At 44.0% G+C, this 18,431-nt stretch overlaps 1 protein-coding gene across 2 annotated transcripts in view; it reads right to left on the bottom strand.

Moving 5' to 3' along the window:
• Positions 1–2,998: 2,998 nt before the first annotated feature.
• The window catches only part of LOC123767737 (tubulin polyglutamylase TTLL5), an 88,191-nt gene continuing 72,758 nt past the window's right edge, over positions 2,999–18,431 (bottom strand). The window contains exons 17-18 of one of the 2 annotated variants that reach the window (XR_006774001.2): positions 16,440–16,668; positions 2,999–15,665 (exon numbers count right to left, since the gene is read on the bottom strand). Coding sequence is in view for 1 of the 2 variants with exons in the window: in XM_045757701.2 (XP_045613657.1) it covers positions 16,649–16,668 (20 nt within the window). In the remaining variant the exon portion in view is untranslated. Of the gene's footprint in view, positions 16,669–18,431 lie in introns of both variants that reach the window. The other variant, XM_045757701.2, reaches the window with a different exon arrangement.

Raw genomic sequence — 18,431 nt, 5'->3', positions numbered from 1 at the left:
TTTCCCAAGGTGAGACGCCATGTACGCTGTCTCCCCTCTTTCACTTCACTGGAATGTCATATGCATGTGTGTTGCGTTCCACTTCTCCTCGCCCTCTCCCACTTTCTCAGTTCTGCAACCGTTTCCGGGCCATTGACCTGGACACCCCCACCACCACCACATCTGCTCCTTTACATTCTGAGCCAGAGGGTCTCCCTCCTGGTTCTCCATTGGGTATTTCCTTCTCGCCCAGTCTTCCCTGTCTCCTGTGCCCTCTTTCCCTTCTCCCCCAATCCTCCTCCTCAGCCTCTGTCATTTGGCCCTCCTCTCTGTCCAGGCTGCTGTCCTTCCTCCTCCCAGAAATCTTTGTGTTGATCGCTCCCGTTCTCCTGTTGTCTCTTGTTGAGACTATGGAGGCTGTCGCCCAGTACGTTGTTGCTGCTGGTACGCCTGTTTCTCCAAATCGGAAATGTAAGCCTGGTTCCTCTCCTTCCTCACAGGCGGGTAAGAAGGTATCGCTCTCTTTCCCACCTTCTGACTCTGACGCTATCCCTGCGTCCCCTCCCATTTTCATGGTCGAGTCCCGTGCCAGCTATGGAGGTTTCCTTGGTCCTTGATCCTCTCGGATGCTGCCTTTGATGAGGTGTACCCCCATTTCTGCTCCCCTCCCCCTTTCTCTATTCCCTTGATTGTCCTTCTCTGATGCCTCCCCTGAACTCTGGACTTTGTCCGTCCGCCTCTGGTCCATCCTTCTGCTTCCTTGACTCCTTTGTCAGTGCTTGATTTACCTATCCCCTGTAACCCAGATTTCACTGACACTGAACCCGATCTTCCTTAGTATACTGTGTTGTTCTTTGCCTCTATTTCTTCCTTGTACTGTTTCTCTCTATTTGTGATAATATCTATTCTTCAATAGAATATTCGTGGATTTTATGCTAACTTCCATGAACTCCAACTCCTGATAATAGTTTTCACCACTGTGTGTCTCAACAAGAGCTGATGCTTGTTGTTTGTCCTAGTCACTTCTTCTATGGTTATTCCTTTCTTTCCTTCCCTCCATCTTTTGCTTGGGCCCATAACCCTACTGCTCTCTTGATTTGTACTGATATTCCCTTCATTACCCTACTTTTTCAGTCACTCATTCAGTGTTCTATGGCCTGTATTTTTGTGAGTAAATGGTATACAGTCTGTTCCATTTACCTCCCCTTTCCCCCCCTAATGTCCTCCTTTCTCTTCCTGATCTTAAACATCTGTTGGACTCCTTACCAGAGCTTGTGCTGCTGTTGGGTTAATTTAACTGCCGGCATATGTTCTGGGGTGATGCTCTGACAAACACCCGGGGCTGCCTTCTTGAACCATTTGTCCTCTTCTTCTGTCTCTTCTGAATTCTGGTGAACCCACTCATGTTGACTCTCAAACTCGCACCCTCTCCCGTCTTAATTTTTCTCTGCTCGTCTTCTCTTTATTTAGATTTCACATAGCGGGTTCTTGACCTTCATAAGTGACCATTTCCCCATCCTAGTCACATTTTTCTCTTTTCACCTTCCCCTCTCCTTCCCTAGGTGGCAGTTTTCCAAGGCTGACTAGAATCTATTCACCCTCCATGCTACTCTTTCTGACCTCTCTGCTCTGCCTCTCCCTCGAGCCCTCCTTTTTCATGACACCATATTAGATGCTGCCCTCTGCTTTACCTCCCGGGGCATGCTGAAGTGCATTCCCTGGTGGAATGCAGACTGTGCTCGGGCTGCAATCCGTTCTCGCACTTTCGTATAGTCAGTATTGACTTATTAAATACGTGCATATGTGACATACTAACTTATTGTGAATATTTTAGTATACCTTGAAAAACTTCATAGAAAACACCGACCTTACCTAACCTTCTTAGTATGTTAAGATAAGCATCTTATTGCCTCGTAATTACAATTATTATTTAACCTATTATAGGTATAGGTTAAGTAATAAGAAGTTAAGTATTATAGGTATAGGTTAAGTAATAATTGTAATTACGAAGCAATAAGATGCTTATCTTAACATACTAAGGTGATTAGGTAAGGTCGGTGTTTTCTATGAAGCTTTTCAAGGTAAACTAAAATATTCACTAAATTAGTATGTCACATATGCACTTATTAAATAAGTCAATATTGACTAAGTGCGAGAACGGGTTGCGGGCTTTCCACTGTAAGCGTGCAGCCTGGAAGAAACAGACATTACTCAATCCTTGCCCATTGGCAGGGTCATTGGTCTTCTATTACTGGTAACAAAGTGCATGCTCTTGAAGAGTAGTGTCCTCTCCTGGCCTTCTTCCTACCACCATAACCGGTGAGAAACGGCTCTGGTGAGGTTATTCATTGGCCATACACGCATAACTCACCGGAACTTAATTTAATGCAGCGCCGCCCTGCTCCTTATTGTCCGAATTGTATTGTTCCTCTTACAGTCGTGCATATCCTTGTTGAATGTCTGTACTTCCAGGACATGCATGCATCTTGCTTCCCAACTCTTCCTCGCGGTTACTTGTCCCTCGATAGAATTCTCGATGAATTGGATACCTTTGATATCGTTCACCTTATGCGCTTTTGTATTGGCATCCTTAGTGATATTTAGCACCCTAGAAATACACCGCACATTTGAAAGTGCTACATAACCTTCCTGGCTTGGTGTCTTCTTTTGATTGATTACTTACTTTCCCTTTTCAATAGGGAAGACTGAGCTGAACAATGATAAATTCAATTAATCTACTCCAGTGCAGACCCCCCCTCCAATCCTCTCTCTGGTGTATGAACACCAGAATCTATCCAAACAGGGTGGCCTTGATGACCCAAATACATGGCGAGTGTTTTCACTCTTATGCCAACAAAGCAGGCAGAAGAGGGATTCAGAAGCCACCTGCACCTGCCCTAAAGTGTGTGTTCCCGTCACCTTATCAAGGCAACACCCATGAGAGGCCACAAAAATTATCACTAAAATAAGAAATATAACTTTAATTTGCCAATTTTGTAAAGGACAATATAATACAAAATTTATTCAAAGTTTTATTGCCAATTATACATGAAGGCATTTCCTGGTACCATTGCAAAATAACAAAAAAGCTTCTAAAACATTACATCAAATAACATTTAACAAATAAAACTTTTAGTGACAAGTAACCAACATTTTGGGATAAGTAGTTTGACAATATTCAATGAGAAAACCAAGCAAGTAAGTTATGATTACACTGCTATGCATTTATTAACTTTTTGTCGCAAAGGTTTTATATAAAAAAAAAAAAAAATGCGCGTACACACACATACGTACATATGAAATAAAGTAAATGAAAAGGTAGGATATGCCAAAACCAGTGGATGTTTCAAGACATCCTATGACAAACATTACAGAAAAGATAGGACATCACAAGCATAACTTTCATCTGGCAATTATGCAGGAAATTATACTTAGGTTATAACTTGGTTTATTACTCAAAATTCAAAGCTTTAATGTCTCGCTTGAAATTGATCTTAAAAATTAAAATCCAGCTCTTAGTGTACAGTAACATATATGAAAAGTTATTTTCTGAGGTGATTACTCAATTGCTCTCAATAGCAAGACCTCACTAGTTCCATGGTTAAGATCAATTTGTCAAAGCAGGTTGACAGTTTGCACAGGCACATCAGGGATCTTTTCAGATTTTCATACCACATCAAGCTGGTGATATGATGTAATTTAAAAAATATAAATCAAGTCTGGAATGTTATCAAAAGATTCATTCATATATGTGTACTGCATACTCAAAGCCTCCCGAGTGCTACTTGGCATCACACAGACCACCAGTGTTCTTACCAACAGTTAGGTTACCTGGTTTCCTCCCTAGATTACAACCAGACGGTGTGACATTCACAGCAACAGAGTTCCCCTACTCAAAGTAATTACTATATCAAAAAGGCTATAAATATCCACCCACATCAACTGATGCAGGGTGGTTGGGGTGTCCATGTCGGCCTGGATAACTCCAGGGAGCCTCTGGGACTCATCCAGAAAATGGGGTTTCATTACATTCAAAGCTGGTGTTTTGGGTCGTATCGTGCTTCCTGCAGTGGCATTGGGTGGCTGCTGCTGCTCTTCCTCCTCCTTCGGGGCTGGCTGGGCTGGCCTCTTCTCCTGTGCTCTGTCGAGTCTTCTCGGAGTGAGTTCGCTTGGTTGTGTTTGAAACGCCTTCGTCTCTCAAGCTGGCTTTTGCTTGTTTCTGGTCGTGAATCTGGACTGGGTGGACCTCCGGTTCATTCTGGACTTGTCCTGTCTGAAACCGTGGGTTTATTGCCCTTCCATTCGGATGTCTCCTCTGTCTCAGGTTCATCTTCTGTTGAAGCCGGGCAATTGGTTGGTGACCCTGGACCTTAAGAGACGTGTATTGGCACGTCTGAATTCATCCGAGGTACGAGGGCTGGCTTGGTGGTGTTATGGGGCGCTCGGGGTTGCCGCTTCGTTGCCTTTCATTTGGCTTGGCTAGCGCCTTGCATTTACACACGCCTTGCTCGGGTCGGGGTTGGCCTGCCTGCATCTGTTAGGTATTTGGGTTCTGGTCTACCTCGACTGCTGGCTGAATTTGGGTTCCCAGCTGGCCCACGTGTCTGCTCGCCGGGGATTGGTTCTTTCCCCGCTCGCCGGGTTCGGTTTCCGGTGCACTGGTGGAAGTCCCATCTGGGTCTTGGCTGGATCTTGTGTAGGACACTCGGACCGCTTCCTTGTCTCTTCCTCCAGCGGCTCTACTTCGCCTGCGCTCCCACCTTTGTCTGTTCCTGATGGGCTCCCAGGTCACGCAGCAGTTGCTTGTGGTTTATGCGGAGTGCTTGAACTTTGCTGTGATGATTTGCCAACCGGGTCAGGCGTGGCTTCATCAGCTGTTCTGGGTCCTTAAAGGACGTCCCTTCCGCCTCTCTCACGACCGCTGGGTTCGGCCTCTGGGGGCTTTGCGTCGGTTGCTGCGTCGCCGGTTTCCTCTTGGGGTTTTTGTGGTTCAGTGCCTTGGCACCTACCTGAGTCCTCGCTCGATGTTCTCATGGATGCGTTGTCTATTGGCTGGGGTTTTGTGACCTGTGCTCGTCAGGCCAGCCTGGCACGGTGGAGTTCATCCTTCCATCAGGCTCACAGCACGCTGCGGGGTTTCGCAGCTATGTAGATGTTGCTCCAGAGGTTTCGGGTCGCTCGCAATTCGACGATCTGGCTCCATTCGGACTGTTTCCCGGTGGTTCCTTGCCTGAATCATGGGGGTTTGGTGCAGTCCTTGGCTTTTTGGGTCTGGTCACTTTGGGTGACTCATCTGTTGAGTTCTAGGGGTTGGCTCTCCTGGCGTTTCACGTTCGTGGGGTGTCCTATTTTCCTGGCTCACTTGGAGCCTTCCAGAAGTGTGTTGTTCTTCTGGCTCTTTGGTGGCCAGACCAGCCTTGATTCAGGCACTGTTTGCTCGGTGTCCGAATCCAAGAGTCTTCCTGCGGCTCCACCTCTTTTTGCAGATTGGCCCTGCCAGGTACGTAGCTGGTTCGTTCTTCTCCTCGAGTCTTCACGTTTGGGGTTTTTGTCTCGAGTTTTTCATCCCTTGTATGGGCGCAGGTAGCTTTGTTGTTGGTCTCCCACCCGTGTGCTTCATATTTGGCGGCAGTATGAAGTTTCCTGGCGTTTTTTCGGTTTTCCTATCTCTGCGTCAGTGTACTTTGGTCTCTGGTAGGGTTATCTTGTCCTTACTTTTGTGGTTGTTCCAGGACAGTCATCTTACGTTGAATAATGTCGCCTTGTATCATATGGGCTGGCAGAGCTGCTCCAGCTTGCATTCGGTGTTGATGTTACTTCTGCTCTGTTCCGCAAGCTATCTAGTGCGTTGTTTCACCTCCGGCCTGCTCATGCGCTTCTGGTGCCGTCCTGGTTGTTGCCCCGGGTTCTCTCTTTTTCTTTCTTCTCTTCGGTTTGTCATGGCCCCTTCGGTTCACGTTTGTTTTTCCAGGTCTTGTTTTCCTGTTGGCGTTGGGCTCTGGGGGTCTTGTTGGGGAGCATCTGATTCTCCTCTGGCACATGAGTTTTTTTTGCTCGTTTGGTCCTGGTAATAGGTTTGTTTGTTTGCAGCAGGCTCCTTTGTTTCTGCTGATGTTTGGGTCTGCTGTTTTCCAGAGGGGTCGTTGGGTTTTTGATGCTTGGTTGGTTGGGCCAGGGGTGCATCATGTGTTGTGTTCAGTTGCAGCTTTTCACTGCTCTCAGTGCTCTTGGCCTCTGTGGGAGCGCTTTGGTTTGCCCTGGTTCTCTTCCTTCCTTCCTTTTCTGGGGTTCGGGTCTCCCAGGTTGTCTGTAGGGTCCTTTGGTTTAGCCTGTTGTCTTGTTTTTGAGTTAGGGCGCATGGCATCCGACTCCTGGGTCCTTCCCTCTTTTTCTTATCTCTGGTGAGGTAGCTCCGGGGAACCGACGGGGCTTTCCCCAGAATACCAGCGTTGAATGTACTGAAACACCATTTTCTGGACGAGACCTGGAGGCTTCCCGGCATCCCTCCCTCCCTGTGGTCGGCAGTGTTTTCGTGTGTATTTGACATCCAGCCTAGGAACTGGAGGTTGGATCGCCGGCATGGGGGTTTGGGGTGTCAGGTTTGATTCCCGGTGGAGGCGGAAACAAATAGGCGAAATGTTTCTTTCACCCTGATGCCCCTGTTACCTAGCAGTAAATAGGTACCTGGGAGACAGCTGCTATGGGCTGCTTCCCAGGGGAAAGGGGGTAACAAAAAGGAAGCCTGGTCAAGGACCAGGCCACGGGGATGCCAATATGAGAACAAACGCATAAAGCGAGCGATATCAAACGTATCCGATTCACCAAAAGTTCTATCGACAGACAAGTGACCGCGAGGGACGGTCGGAAAGCAAGACACACGCTCCTCCTGGAAGTCAGGACATTCAACAAGGATATGCACGACTGTAAGATGGACAATGCACTTGGGACAATAAGGAGCAGGGCGGCGGTCCATTAAGTGACCGTGAGTTAAGCTTGTATGACCAATACGCAACCTTGCCCGAGTCATTTCCCATCATCGGTTACAGCAGTAGGAGGAAGACCATGGGAACACACTATGCTTAAGAGTACACAGTCTGTTACCAACAACAGAAGACCAACAACCCTGCCAATGGGCAAGGATGGAGGAATGAATAATTGGGTAAAAGTTGGAATAAAGTATACCTTTACGGGAGAGGAAACAAGTGCCAATAGCTTCAGTAGCAACAGCGTCCTCATGCTTATTTAAGGAAATGCCAATATGGCTGGGAATCCAGCAAAACTCTATTTGTCTTAATTGGTACAGCAAGATTTACTGTATTATTATTATCCTGAAAATCAGGACATTCTACAAGGAGGTGCAGAGTGAGTGAGTGTGAGCGAGCGAGCGAGCGCAAATGGAAAAACAACAGTTAGAAAAATCTATACAGAAAAAGTGTGCTGGTGCACAAGTCAATATGAATCAGTTTATCCAAATTAAGTGGGGACAAGGTTGAACAGAGGACAAATGGTTTTGAAGATAACCTTGGGATTAGTAGGACAAATCATTCGACTAGGACTCACCCCAGAGGGCATGTCTACTGTTATAATCACCTAAAATGAGAACAGGCTCTGGTAAAAAGCCTAAAAGGTTCTTAAAATCAATAGAACAGATGGTATGCAGTACCACTAATTCATGAATATACGAGCAGCATTGAAATGGATGTTCGAGTGAAAAAGAGGGGAAGAATTATGGAATAGCATTTTGGACTAAAATAGCTGTAGAGCTATTAGCACCAGGAGAGGGTGGAAGGGATGATAAAAAGACATTACCATGGAAACGACCAGAATGATTGCCAAGCTTTGCCTTCTGAAGACACACAAACTTTTTAATTAAATTAAAAAATTTAAAGATGTAGCTCATTAAAATTAGAATGTAAACATGTACATTTCATTGAATAATAGACTTCATGAAGAATACCAACAGCAATGCTAACAATAAAGGAGACGAGAAATAACATTCAAAATATTGGAGGGTGTCAACAGGATTAGAGAAATCGGGTAAATTTAGCAAAGAACTGGTCGAAAGGGCAAGGGATGGAGCACAGGCAAACAGACAAGCTTTGGTGAGGAATAAAATGGCAGCAGGAAGTGCTTGAGCAAGCGCAGATTTAAATCGACTAAAAACTAGCTGCTTGGAACAGCAGTTCATGCTGTTATACCTAAAGCACAAGGAAGGTCTCAAAAACAACTGTGTATTTGTCCTGCTCAGAAGTGAGCTTTTCATATAAGCTTACACTCAAAGCACAATATTTAATCTATCCCACTCAGTTGATCCCTAAAACAAGTATTGTATCATAGCAGAAGGCATAAAAATAATAATACAATACATACAGTACTGGGTAAAACGTACCTGCACTTCAGAGTGGTTCTGGAAGAAGCTACAGGGAGCATCTAGCTGCCCAGAATCAATGACATCACAGCATCCAAACCCCACCAGGAGAGAGTGAATGTTCCCAGGTAGGTCAGAGATGGTTGATTGCATGTCCTTTCACCTGATGCCTCTGTTAACCTAGCAGTAAATAGATACCTAGGAGTTACCAACCATTGTAGGTTGCATACTGGGGAAAGTCAGTAGATGGCCTGGAAGACCCCAATAAACTGATGTACAGTACTGTACAGGCTTACTGTCCCTAACAACAGAAAACCACTAGCAGATTTTCTCTCATCCATAAACAGAGAAAGACAGTCCAGTAGTGTGAATGATGAAAATGTTAAAGGAAAAGATATTTCAGGACATTCAGGGTAAGGCGAGGTACAAGTCTTCACTTTATAAATTATGGCTTCAATAAGTTTAAATTATTAAACTTTCTACTGAAGTAATACAGGCACAATATGAGAACAGATTGCAGAAATGTATAGTAAGAAAAAAAGAATGCAAAGAAGGGGATAGAGCTCACAAAATAGTCATTGATTGAATGGCAGATACAGTCTCACACTTACCCACCACAGGGATGGGTCAAGAAGAATGTGATGGGCTTGAGGCTGGAGATCTGGTGTTAGTGAAGGTATTACCATTAAGGATGGTTCAGGGCAACATCCAGGTGGAAAACTAGTATTTTAATGAGAGCACTAAATACTTGGTGGTTCCTCTGATGCAAAGTATTGCTTAGAAAGGTATTGAGTGAGTGAACAGGCTGGAGTGAATTTTTGTCCAGTATATCACTAGCACCATAACAATACAGCAGGGACATGAAGGAAAAAAATCATGCTGTATTATTGGAAATTATTGCCAAGAAAAAAGTGGTCAGGAAGATGAAGGTGGGGAGGGATGTGGTCAGGGAGGGAGATGAAGGTGGGGAGGGATGTGGTCAGGGAGGGAGATGAAGGTGGGGAGGGGTGAGGACATCATGGAGGGGAAGATGGGGTGCAAGAGATCAGGAAGGTGGTGATGGGGTAAAGTTGGGGGCTGAGGGTAGGTGGTGTTAGGCGAATGTTGGGGAAAAGTGTGGGAGGTGAGGGTGTTTGGTAAAGGTTGGGGGTGTGGGGGGTGAAGGTGGAGGGTGGGGGTGAAGGTGGGGGTGTGGGGTGAAGGTGGAGGGTGGGGGTATGGGGTGAAGGTGGAGGGTGAAGGTGGAGAATGAGGTGAAGGTGGATGGTGAGGTGAAGGGTGAGGTGAAGGTGGAGGGTGAGGTGAAGGTGGAGAGTGAGGTGAAGGTGGAGAGTGAGGTGAAGGTTGAGAGCGAGGTGACGGTGGAGGGTGAGGTGCAGGTGGAGGGTGAGGTGAAGGTGGAGAGTGAGGTGAAGGTGGAGAGTGAGGTGAAGGTGGAGAGTGAGGTGAAGGTGGAGGGGTGAAGGTGGAGGGGGTGGAGGGGGTGGAGGGGGTGAAGGTGGAGGGGGTGAAGGTGGAGGGGTGAAGGTGGAGGGGTGAGGTGAAGGTGGAGGGGTGAGGTGAAGGTGGAGAGCGAGGTGATGGTGGAGGGGTGAGGTGAAGGCGACGGGTGAGGTGAAGGTGGCGGGCGAGGTGAAGGTGGAGGGTGAGGTGGAGGTGGAGGGTGAGGTGAAGGTGGAGGGTGAGGTGAAGGTGGAGGGTGAGGTGAAGATGGAGGGTGAGGTGAAGGTGGAGGGTGAGGTGAAGGTGGAGGGTGAGGTGAAGGTGGTGGGTGGGGTGAAGGTGTGATGTGTGAGGTTCTTGCAGCTATTCAGGGAAACGACATACACTCAATCTTTCTAGAAATGGCACCTGCACTTTCCTCCTTGCAAAACTCTCCATGACTAATATTCTTATGCACAATACACAAAAAAAAAATTGTATGGCACCTGATATTTGTTTGTAACAGATTTTCACTTTATAAATCTGAAGTTAAACTGAAATCATTGACAAATTACTGTGATTTTCCCTGTATCTAAACTTCTTATTAACAACAGCTTCCTTCACAAGAGTCTTCACCCTCAAGTTGCAAAAGACAAACTACTTCCCAAAAGGTTCATTCTAAAATGGAAGGGCATTAATTTACATTTTGGATACAACGAGTAGCATATTAAAGAGGATTAATTTAAAATACTCGGCATTTTGACATTCCTGTTCTTAATGTTAATATTCTTAACATAAATACTATATATTCAAGCAGGAAAACTGCATGAAGCATAAGAAAGTTTTCTTGAGGCGTGATGGAGGCATATGGAGGGCAGACATGCATAGGAAAACATGTAAGGAAACCTTCAGCTGTGTCTGAGGGCACACACACTCATCCAACCACAAGTACACAAATAACATACATCCTGAACCAATAGTACATACATCACCCTATTGAAGATAATGTTACATATCAATATGACGCTAAATTTGTACACACAATTAACATATACATGCTTCAATTTTAAAATGAAACTGCTGCAAGTTAATTTAAGAGCAACTTGTATAACAAATTATATAAATTCATGGTCATTTTTAATACCTGTATTTATACAATAAGGTAAATACTGTATACGGACCAAATAATTGGACATGAATAATATAACCGACATGTAAGAAAAGCTGCTAACAGACCCTACAAGAGAGACAACAAGTAGAGGTTAAAGATGATTTCTTTCCAGTGTAGGACCCCAAGACACAGCACTTGTTCCCAGGCAATTTGGAAGGACTGCATTAAGGTTGGCAAACTGACACTTACACCTAGTCAAACTATCTTTGGCAAAGTTAGTAAAAGTGTCTAACATTAAGGCAGCTCTATGAAGGGGATAATCATTTTATTATATTCATGCTTTACACCCAACAATTATTTCCAAAAATTATTGGGTTAATCAACTGTTAGGGATAACTATTTTACTGTACACCTTGTATCTCTAAAATTGAATATATATACATTTACTGTATTGTTTACATAATGTCCACACCTATCTACTGTATATGTAATTATAATATAAAATGATTAGTGAAGATTCAGAATTCATTTGTGGTGTTGCTTATACTATACAGTATTATCTACATACCATTCACATGCTGTAACTTATTAGCTGTCTCCTATCAATATGTTTAAACAAAATAATAGTCATGGAATGCATAGTACTAACAGCATCTTTACTATTACACCATAAAACCTATACAGTGTTGTATTTTACTGTTTCTAATAAGTTTTTGCACAATCAATATGATTAATACTTTCAAACAATTGTAAATCTTTATTTTATTTGTGACAAGTGTGCATTTTCAAGGCTCAGACATGAACACACTGTTTGGTAACATCGTAGGAAGCTAGTATTTACACACTAGCCACTCCTTAAATGTGTTGGAACAAGCATTCTAAAATGAATGTTCTTTAAGAATTATGAGCATTGTTTACAACTAATGAAGACTTCATTCAACAATAGGGTTTACAATTTATTTTAATAATAGCAGTACTGTACACATTCTGCCCCTTACAACTGAAATGACACAAAACCTAACACCCAGAACAGGTCCATAGAATTACCCAAAGCCACTCAAAGTCTCCTTAAATTACCCAAGAGGAAATATAACATACTAGTATTTGCTTACACTATAATGTTAGTGCTGGATGTAGACCATGACTAAAATAGTTTTACTAAGAAATATAACTGAAAACTGAAACTAGCTGTGGGTGATGGCTATAAAAGTCCACAGGACACTCAAACCTTGAAATTTAATTGCTGTCACCCACCACTAATCTTGGTCTTATTTCATTATATTTCCTAATAAAGCTATGTTTTTGTAATGTTCTACATTCAGCAACATCATTATAGAAAGCAAATACACTATGTCTAATTTATTCTTTACTTACATAATTTAAGGTTTTAGGTGTCTCTGGATAGCCTTAGGTAGCTTTGGATAATTGTATGGATCCCCCCCAAATCAGCCCTCCTGTGGTAAACACCCTTATTTCTAAAAAAAAAAAAAAAAAAAAAAAAACAGTGTTGAATGTAATGAAATGTCATTTTCTGGGTGAGACCCGGAAGCTCCCCGAAGCTATACTAGTCTGATGTGTATATATTAGACTGTGGCAACAGTCAATCGAGGGAGTTCTAGGCCTACCAGGTACCACAGCCAGAACCTGGCCCTCTCAAGAGAGGCACGAGGAGCAATGGCCTAAAGAAACCCCCGTGTAATTGGAAGCGGTCTTTGTCCGCCACCTACCAGGTCAGGCACCCAGAAAGGTAGGAATTTCAAAAACTACTGCTGGTCAAAAATTGCAAACAGAAAGCCAAAATAGCAAACAGAACTCCCCAATCAAAAACAAGGAAACAAACATGACGTCACCACAACCGCTGCGCATCCCATCTGCGCAACCCCCCTCCCCGGGAGGGGGACGGACGGATCCCAGATTTTCACGCCAGCAACTCTCCTCAGTTCAGAGGCTGAGTATCAAAAACGCCAAACACTGCCAACCGGAGGGAGGGAGGGATGCCGGGATCCTGCGGGTCTCGCCCAGAAAATGTTGTTTCATTACATTCAACGCTCGTTTTCTGTAGAGAGCCCCTTCGGCTCCCCGGAGCTACCTAACCAGAGATGATGAAAAGGGACTCACCCGGGAGGTGGTCGTCACTCGCTCCTCAACTCAAAGTCAAGACCACTGGCCGCAACCTGCGACCCAAGGCTATACATTTTTTTTTCGTTTTTGTTTCGTTTTGCCTGAAACACTGTGTGTGCTAGTGGCTTTACAAGAATGTAAAATAAACTTAATTTCTATGTTCTCTGTTAACCCCCAACGTACCTTCTTGTATATAAATAAATGAATAAAAATAAATACACGCCCGAGAAGGACTAGGAATATTAACAAGGTAATGAGCAGCCAGGACCCTGTTCGACCTCCAAAAGCCCCGTGCTCGAAAGATAGGCCAGGACATATTACCAAAAATAGCAGCCGAACGCTGAACTTACGAATGGCGTGGGCACGGGGATAGACCGCAGGCTGGCTGGACCGAATAATCCTGCGGAAAATTTGGGAGACCTATGCCCTGGAATAAGGAAGAAGAGGAAACTGGTTCAACCCAAAGCACGTCTTCTGCCACAGAGGCCGTGGCGTGCAAATAACGGCGAAGAGCCACAAACCATGATGCACCCCCGGTTGAACCAACCAAGCATCAACAACCCAAGGACCCCTTCAGAAAGCAGCAGACTCGTTTTTCTCCAGAAAAGAAGGAGACGGCTGTAAACGAAGAAAAGACCACAAGACCGAAAGAGCAGAAACCCCTGCGCAGGATGAGAGCATGAATCTCTCCGACCCAAACCCCCCAGAGGCCAATGCCAACAAGAAGAGAGCCGTAGAAAAACAAGCCTGAACCAAGGGGGCCACCACAAACCGAAGAGAAGAGAGCACCCGGTGCAACAACCAGGACGGCTCATGTGTTTGGAGTCAGCTGGGGTGTTTCATGCACCCCTGTTTGCCTCTAGGTAGGAGGTATCTTCATCACTGGTAGGGGCGCAAGGTACTGTGCAGGTAGTTTTCACCATATAACAGCTGCCGGCTCTGTTCCACCTGTGATGATGTACTCATGCAGGGTTTTTCTTTTTATTTTGTTTTCTGCCTGGTGGAGGGTCTGCCCTTGGTGTTATTGACCCTTATCTAATTGTATTATTGGTGGTCCTCTGCTAGGTCCCAGTGTGTACACACATCACAGGGTTCAGCAATTATTAGTTCCCTTGGTAGTTTGGGGCGCCAGTTAGCAATACCTTGCCTGGGCTTCCCTTAGCAGAGCATCTAAGGGCACTGGAAAACCCCACTGGGGCTCAGTGGTCCGATGGATGCATCCCCTGGGTTCCATCTCGTTTTGTGTGAGTTTGAAGGTTGCTCTGTCCTATTGTCTCAGGGTCACATTCATCAGATGTGCCTCTGTCATGCTGCCTGTTGGGTCAGTGACACTTTCAATTCTGAGTCCTGCAAGTGGTGTTGCTTGCTTGTGCTCCAGTTCACCCAATCCACTGATCTTGATACTGTATTCGGGTGCAGGCAGCTTTAGCATTGCATGCACATTTTAGGTTGCTGCAGCACGCTAGATTGGTTGCTCACCCGGATGCTGTGGGACTGCCCTGTTTTAGTTATAGGGATTTGGACTTGGGGGTGTTAGTCGCCTCAACCTTTGTTTCGTCCGAGCCCCCTCGTCCTTCCGCTGCTATTGTTCGTCCTGTTCCCCCTTCCCCTCTAAATCCAAAGTGTCTGAGGGTTTTAAGTCGGGCAGGGTTTAGTTGGTGGTCAGACTCGGGCAGTTTCAGGGAGATGCCACTTCCGGTGTGACGATGGAAGCATTCGAGCCTGTTCCTCCAGCCGGTGCTTCTGGGTCTGACCAGTGGGCTGCCTTCATTCAGGCTTTTACGGCGGCCTCTGCCTATTCTTTCGAGGCGGAGGGTTTGGAGGACGGCTCGGTCCCAGGTTCTGGTGTGGAGGTTCCCGGGGCAGGGGAGGGGCTGACTTGGGAGGGGGGGCCTTGGGCCCCGTTTGACCCTGCTTGAGTTTTGGTACCCTCTGAGCAGGGCTTGTTGTTGCTCTGTCGGTCCTGCACACTTGAGTGGCAAGAGGCCCTTTCAGTGGTTCAGGTTTACCTGGGGAAAGAGTTCGAGTGCCTCAATGCGTGTTTGTTTACCCCTGCCCTTTTGCGGGATGTTGGCTTGGTACAGCTTCACATGCAGGTTCCCTCCCTTTTGGCTGCCCTGGTTGCTAAGGACTTGCACGCCCGTGGCCATTTGGCTTCGGTCTTGCATTTCTTTTTCCTTCTAGAGCTGTCTTCAGACTCGCTCGAGGAGGATGTGGAGGTGCTCAGAGACGATCCTGGGTCCAAGTCTGCGATGATGCAGTATCTGCAAGCAGCAGCTTCTAGTTGCCATCCCATGTCAGACTTGTTGGTTCTCCAGGAAGCCCATGGGTGGGGGGATATCTTCCCGGAAGGGTTGTGCCCTTTCTTTCGTCTTTCATGGTACATCCCATTGATAGGGCGATGGAGGGGGGAGTGGGAACTCGCTCGATGTTTGCTCGTGCCTGGTCCCACAATTTGCGGGTCCGATCGGGTCGTTTCTTGTGGTCTGCGATGGTATTGGGTGGCCCCTCCTCTTTTGGGGGGGTTTGGGACTGGCGGAACAGGCCTCTTTTCCTGCACTGTCGGGTCATCTTGGAGTGGGTTCGCTTGGGCGTGGTCAAAACATCCTCATCCTCAGGTTGGTTTCCCGCTTGTTTTCGGTTTTGAAACGGGCCTGCGTGGACCTGCGGTTCATTGAAGTGCAAAGCCAGGAAAACTATTTAGCACCGAGTTGTTTGATATTCAAAAGATGTTAAATATCACTTGGGATGCATTATATGAGTACAAAAGACATAAGATGAGCAATATCAAAGGAATTGAATTCACCAAGGACTAAAAAGAGGGACAAATGACCCCAAAGGATATTAAAACAGCAAAACTTACAGTAAAATCATCCCAAAATTCTTGACATTCTACTGGGAGGTGCACGACTAAGTGGGACAATGAAATTAGGACATAATGGAGCAGGACATTGTTCTATTAAGTGACTGAGTTAATTGGGTGAGATCAATAAGTAACCAAGCCAAAGCCATTTCTCATCATCTATTATAGTGGTAGGAGGGAAACTAAAAGGAAATATTTTTAAGAGCACGCAGTTCATTAACTGTAATACTAGCCCAACGATCCTGCCAACATTGTGGATTGCAGAATGAATAACTGGGTGGAAACAAATATGAAATCCCCATCTTGGAAATGCTGCAAGCACAAATGGTCTACTTAGTGGCAGTGTCCAACAGTTCATTCAAGGCAACTCCAATGTGGCTAGAAACCCATCAAGCAATATTTGCAAGATCATTAAAGTAAACACCAATATTGCTTAGAACCCCTGCAGAACTTAACTGTCATATCCAAATTATAAGGAACAGCAAATTTTGGATTACAATCACCATTTGATGTAAGGGGTTAAAATACAACAGGGTCATGAAAACACTAAATCAACAAAAATAAACAAATGTTACCTGTAGATTACTCATATATGATTTTGAGTCCTTCTCCTATTGCAGCCTGGTCTGAGGTCAGTCTTCCTTGGTGATTGCCAGATCTGAGATTTTTGTCAATGTAGCCCACATGAAAACATAGCCATCACTGCAAGGTTGATCTGGTAACTCCAGCTAGAACGTACTAAGTTCTCTCTTGAAAGCTTCTACTGTCAATCCAGCAGCATTTCTTATATTTGCTGGAAGGAGACTGAAGAAATGTGGACCTTTAATGTTTACTGGGTTTTCACTGATCATGCTTATGCTGCCTCAACTTTTCATTCGATTTATTTTACACTTCCTATTCTATCTTTCAAGTAAATAAGAACCAGTAATTTCATCAAGTTGATAATAATTTGAGATCATCTACCAATATTTTCTGTCTCTCTCTCTCTTCTCCATTCCAAGGATCACAATTTAAATACTTTCAAGCTGTTCACATTTTCAGTACAGTATTTGCAAGACGTAAAGGATCATTTTATATTTTGTAGCTCTGCTACCTAGCCTACTTTAGAAAGGGAACTGACAACAGACTCTTCAACACTGCCCTATTGTTGCTGTGGCATCCTTTGTATTAAATGTTCTAATCTGCCCTAACATTTTCCTGATTGTTGCTATGTTTGCTTTGGTGTGCTTTCTAATCATTATCTTTTGACATTACTGTATTATTTTAAAATTTTTTACTTAAAAGCTGTTTTCTATGAAGAGATCTTGCCAAGTTATGTATCCTATACTCATTTAAGATTATAGTTCATTCCGTTTCAAAGTAATTGAAATTTATCACCATTAATCATTACTGTTTTATTTTACCCATTGGAAGAGTTTGTAAAATCTGATACGTAGCAATTGTTCAATCATCCATTTTTTTTTTATTTACTGACCCACTCTGCAATCTGTTAAAGCCAATTTAAAATCCACCTCCCTACCACACTTGTTACACTGAACTTTCATTTCATGAGCTATTATTTCATGTTCAAAATTCTTTAATGCTTTAGCAAAAATTCTGTATGCGAGATTTACATTTGAGTTTGCTAATAATACCTTTGTAATTTTTTTGTAATGGTCAAGTATTCATGAAAGACATGATCTTCCTGCTCTAAAATTATGTTGACTTTGCTTGTACAGTTCGTTGCTGCCCAAAAATATAATTGTGTTTTTCAGTCCCATAAAAATCTGAGAAAAAAACAGCCCCAAAATGGAAGTGCCAAAACAAAAGGGTCAAAGTAGATTTCCAAGTTATATGCAAGCTAGAAAAAGTAAACTTGTCAATAAACTGCTGCATTACGAGTCCTTATACAGTACTTGAATGAAAATAAAGAGCACATTTGACCAATACAATCTGCCAGTAAAAATATCTGATACCACCATTGGAAAGGTGACCTTTGGAGAGTATATATTAGGCATTTCACAAAAACAACACATTCAAAATTCATGCACACAGTACAGTACTTATTTTCAACTCGGTATTTATTTAAAAATGGCAAACATTAAAATTGATAACATTCACTCATTTAACTTCACAAGAACATTTTGTGTGTATTTAATTATACACTATGCTTTCATTTACACTGACCATATTTGTGTTTTTCTGAGATTTTGTGTATTGTGTCTGTAAACAACAAAGACTACCATACAACAGTGTGGTAAGACATCAATGTACCTTCATACTTGGAATGGACTATATAAAATGATAAATTTACCCTTTTCATATGTTTAATATATAATATAGCCTTTAACTACTGTTTGGCTTTAAATCTGTTAAAACATTATTTGTGGTCTCTTTATATCTTTTTAAAAGGGAAATAAGGTAACAGGTACTGCGTGACAGTTACAACCTCAGTATTGTAATCGGCCGACACCCGAAGTACGGTGCACAGTCTTTCTTTCTTGATACAGGAAGTGCTTGTGATAATTATTTATCATACAAGATACTAAGAACTAGCAGTTACTGCTATAATGGATGTCTTGCTGTAA

The sequence above is a fragment of the Procambarus clarkii genome, chromosome 67 (genome assembly GCF_040958095.1).
Source record: "Procambarus clarkii isolate CNS0578487 chromosome 67, FALCON_Pclarkii_2.0, whole genome shotgun sequence".
Lineage (NCBI taxonomy): Eukaryota > Metazoa > Arthropoda > Malacostraca > Decapoda > Cambaridae > Procambarus > Procambarus clarkii.
Note: the sequence above shows the minus strand (reverse complement) of the source record. Positions and strands in the feature narration are given on the sequence as shown.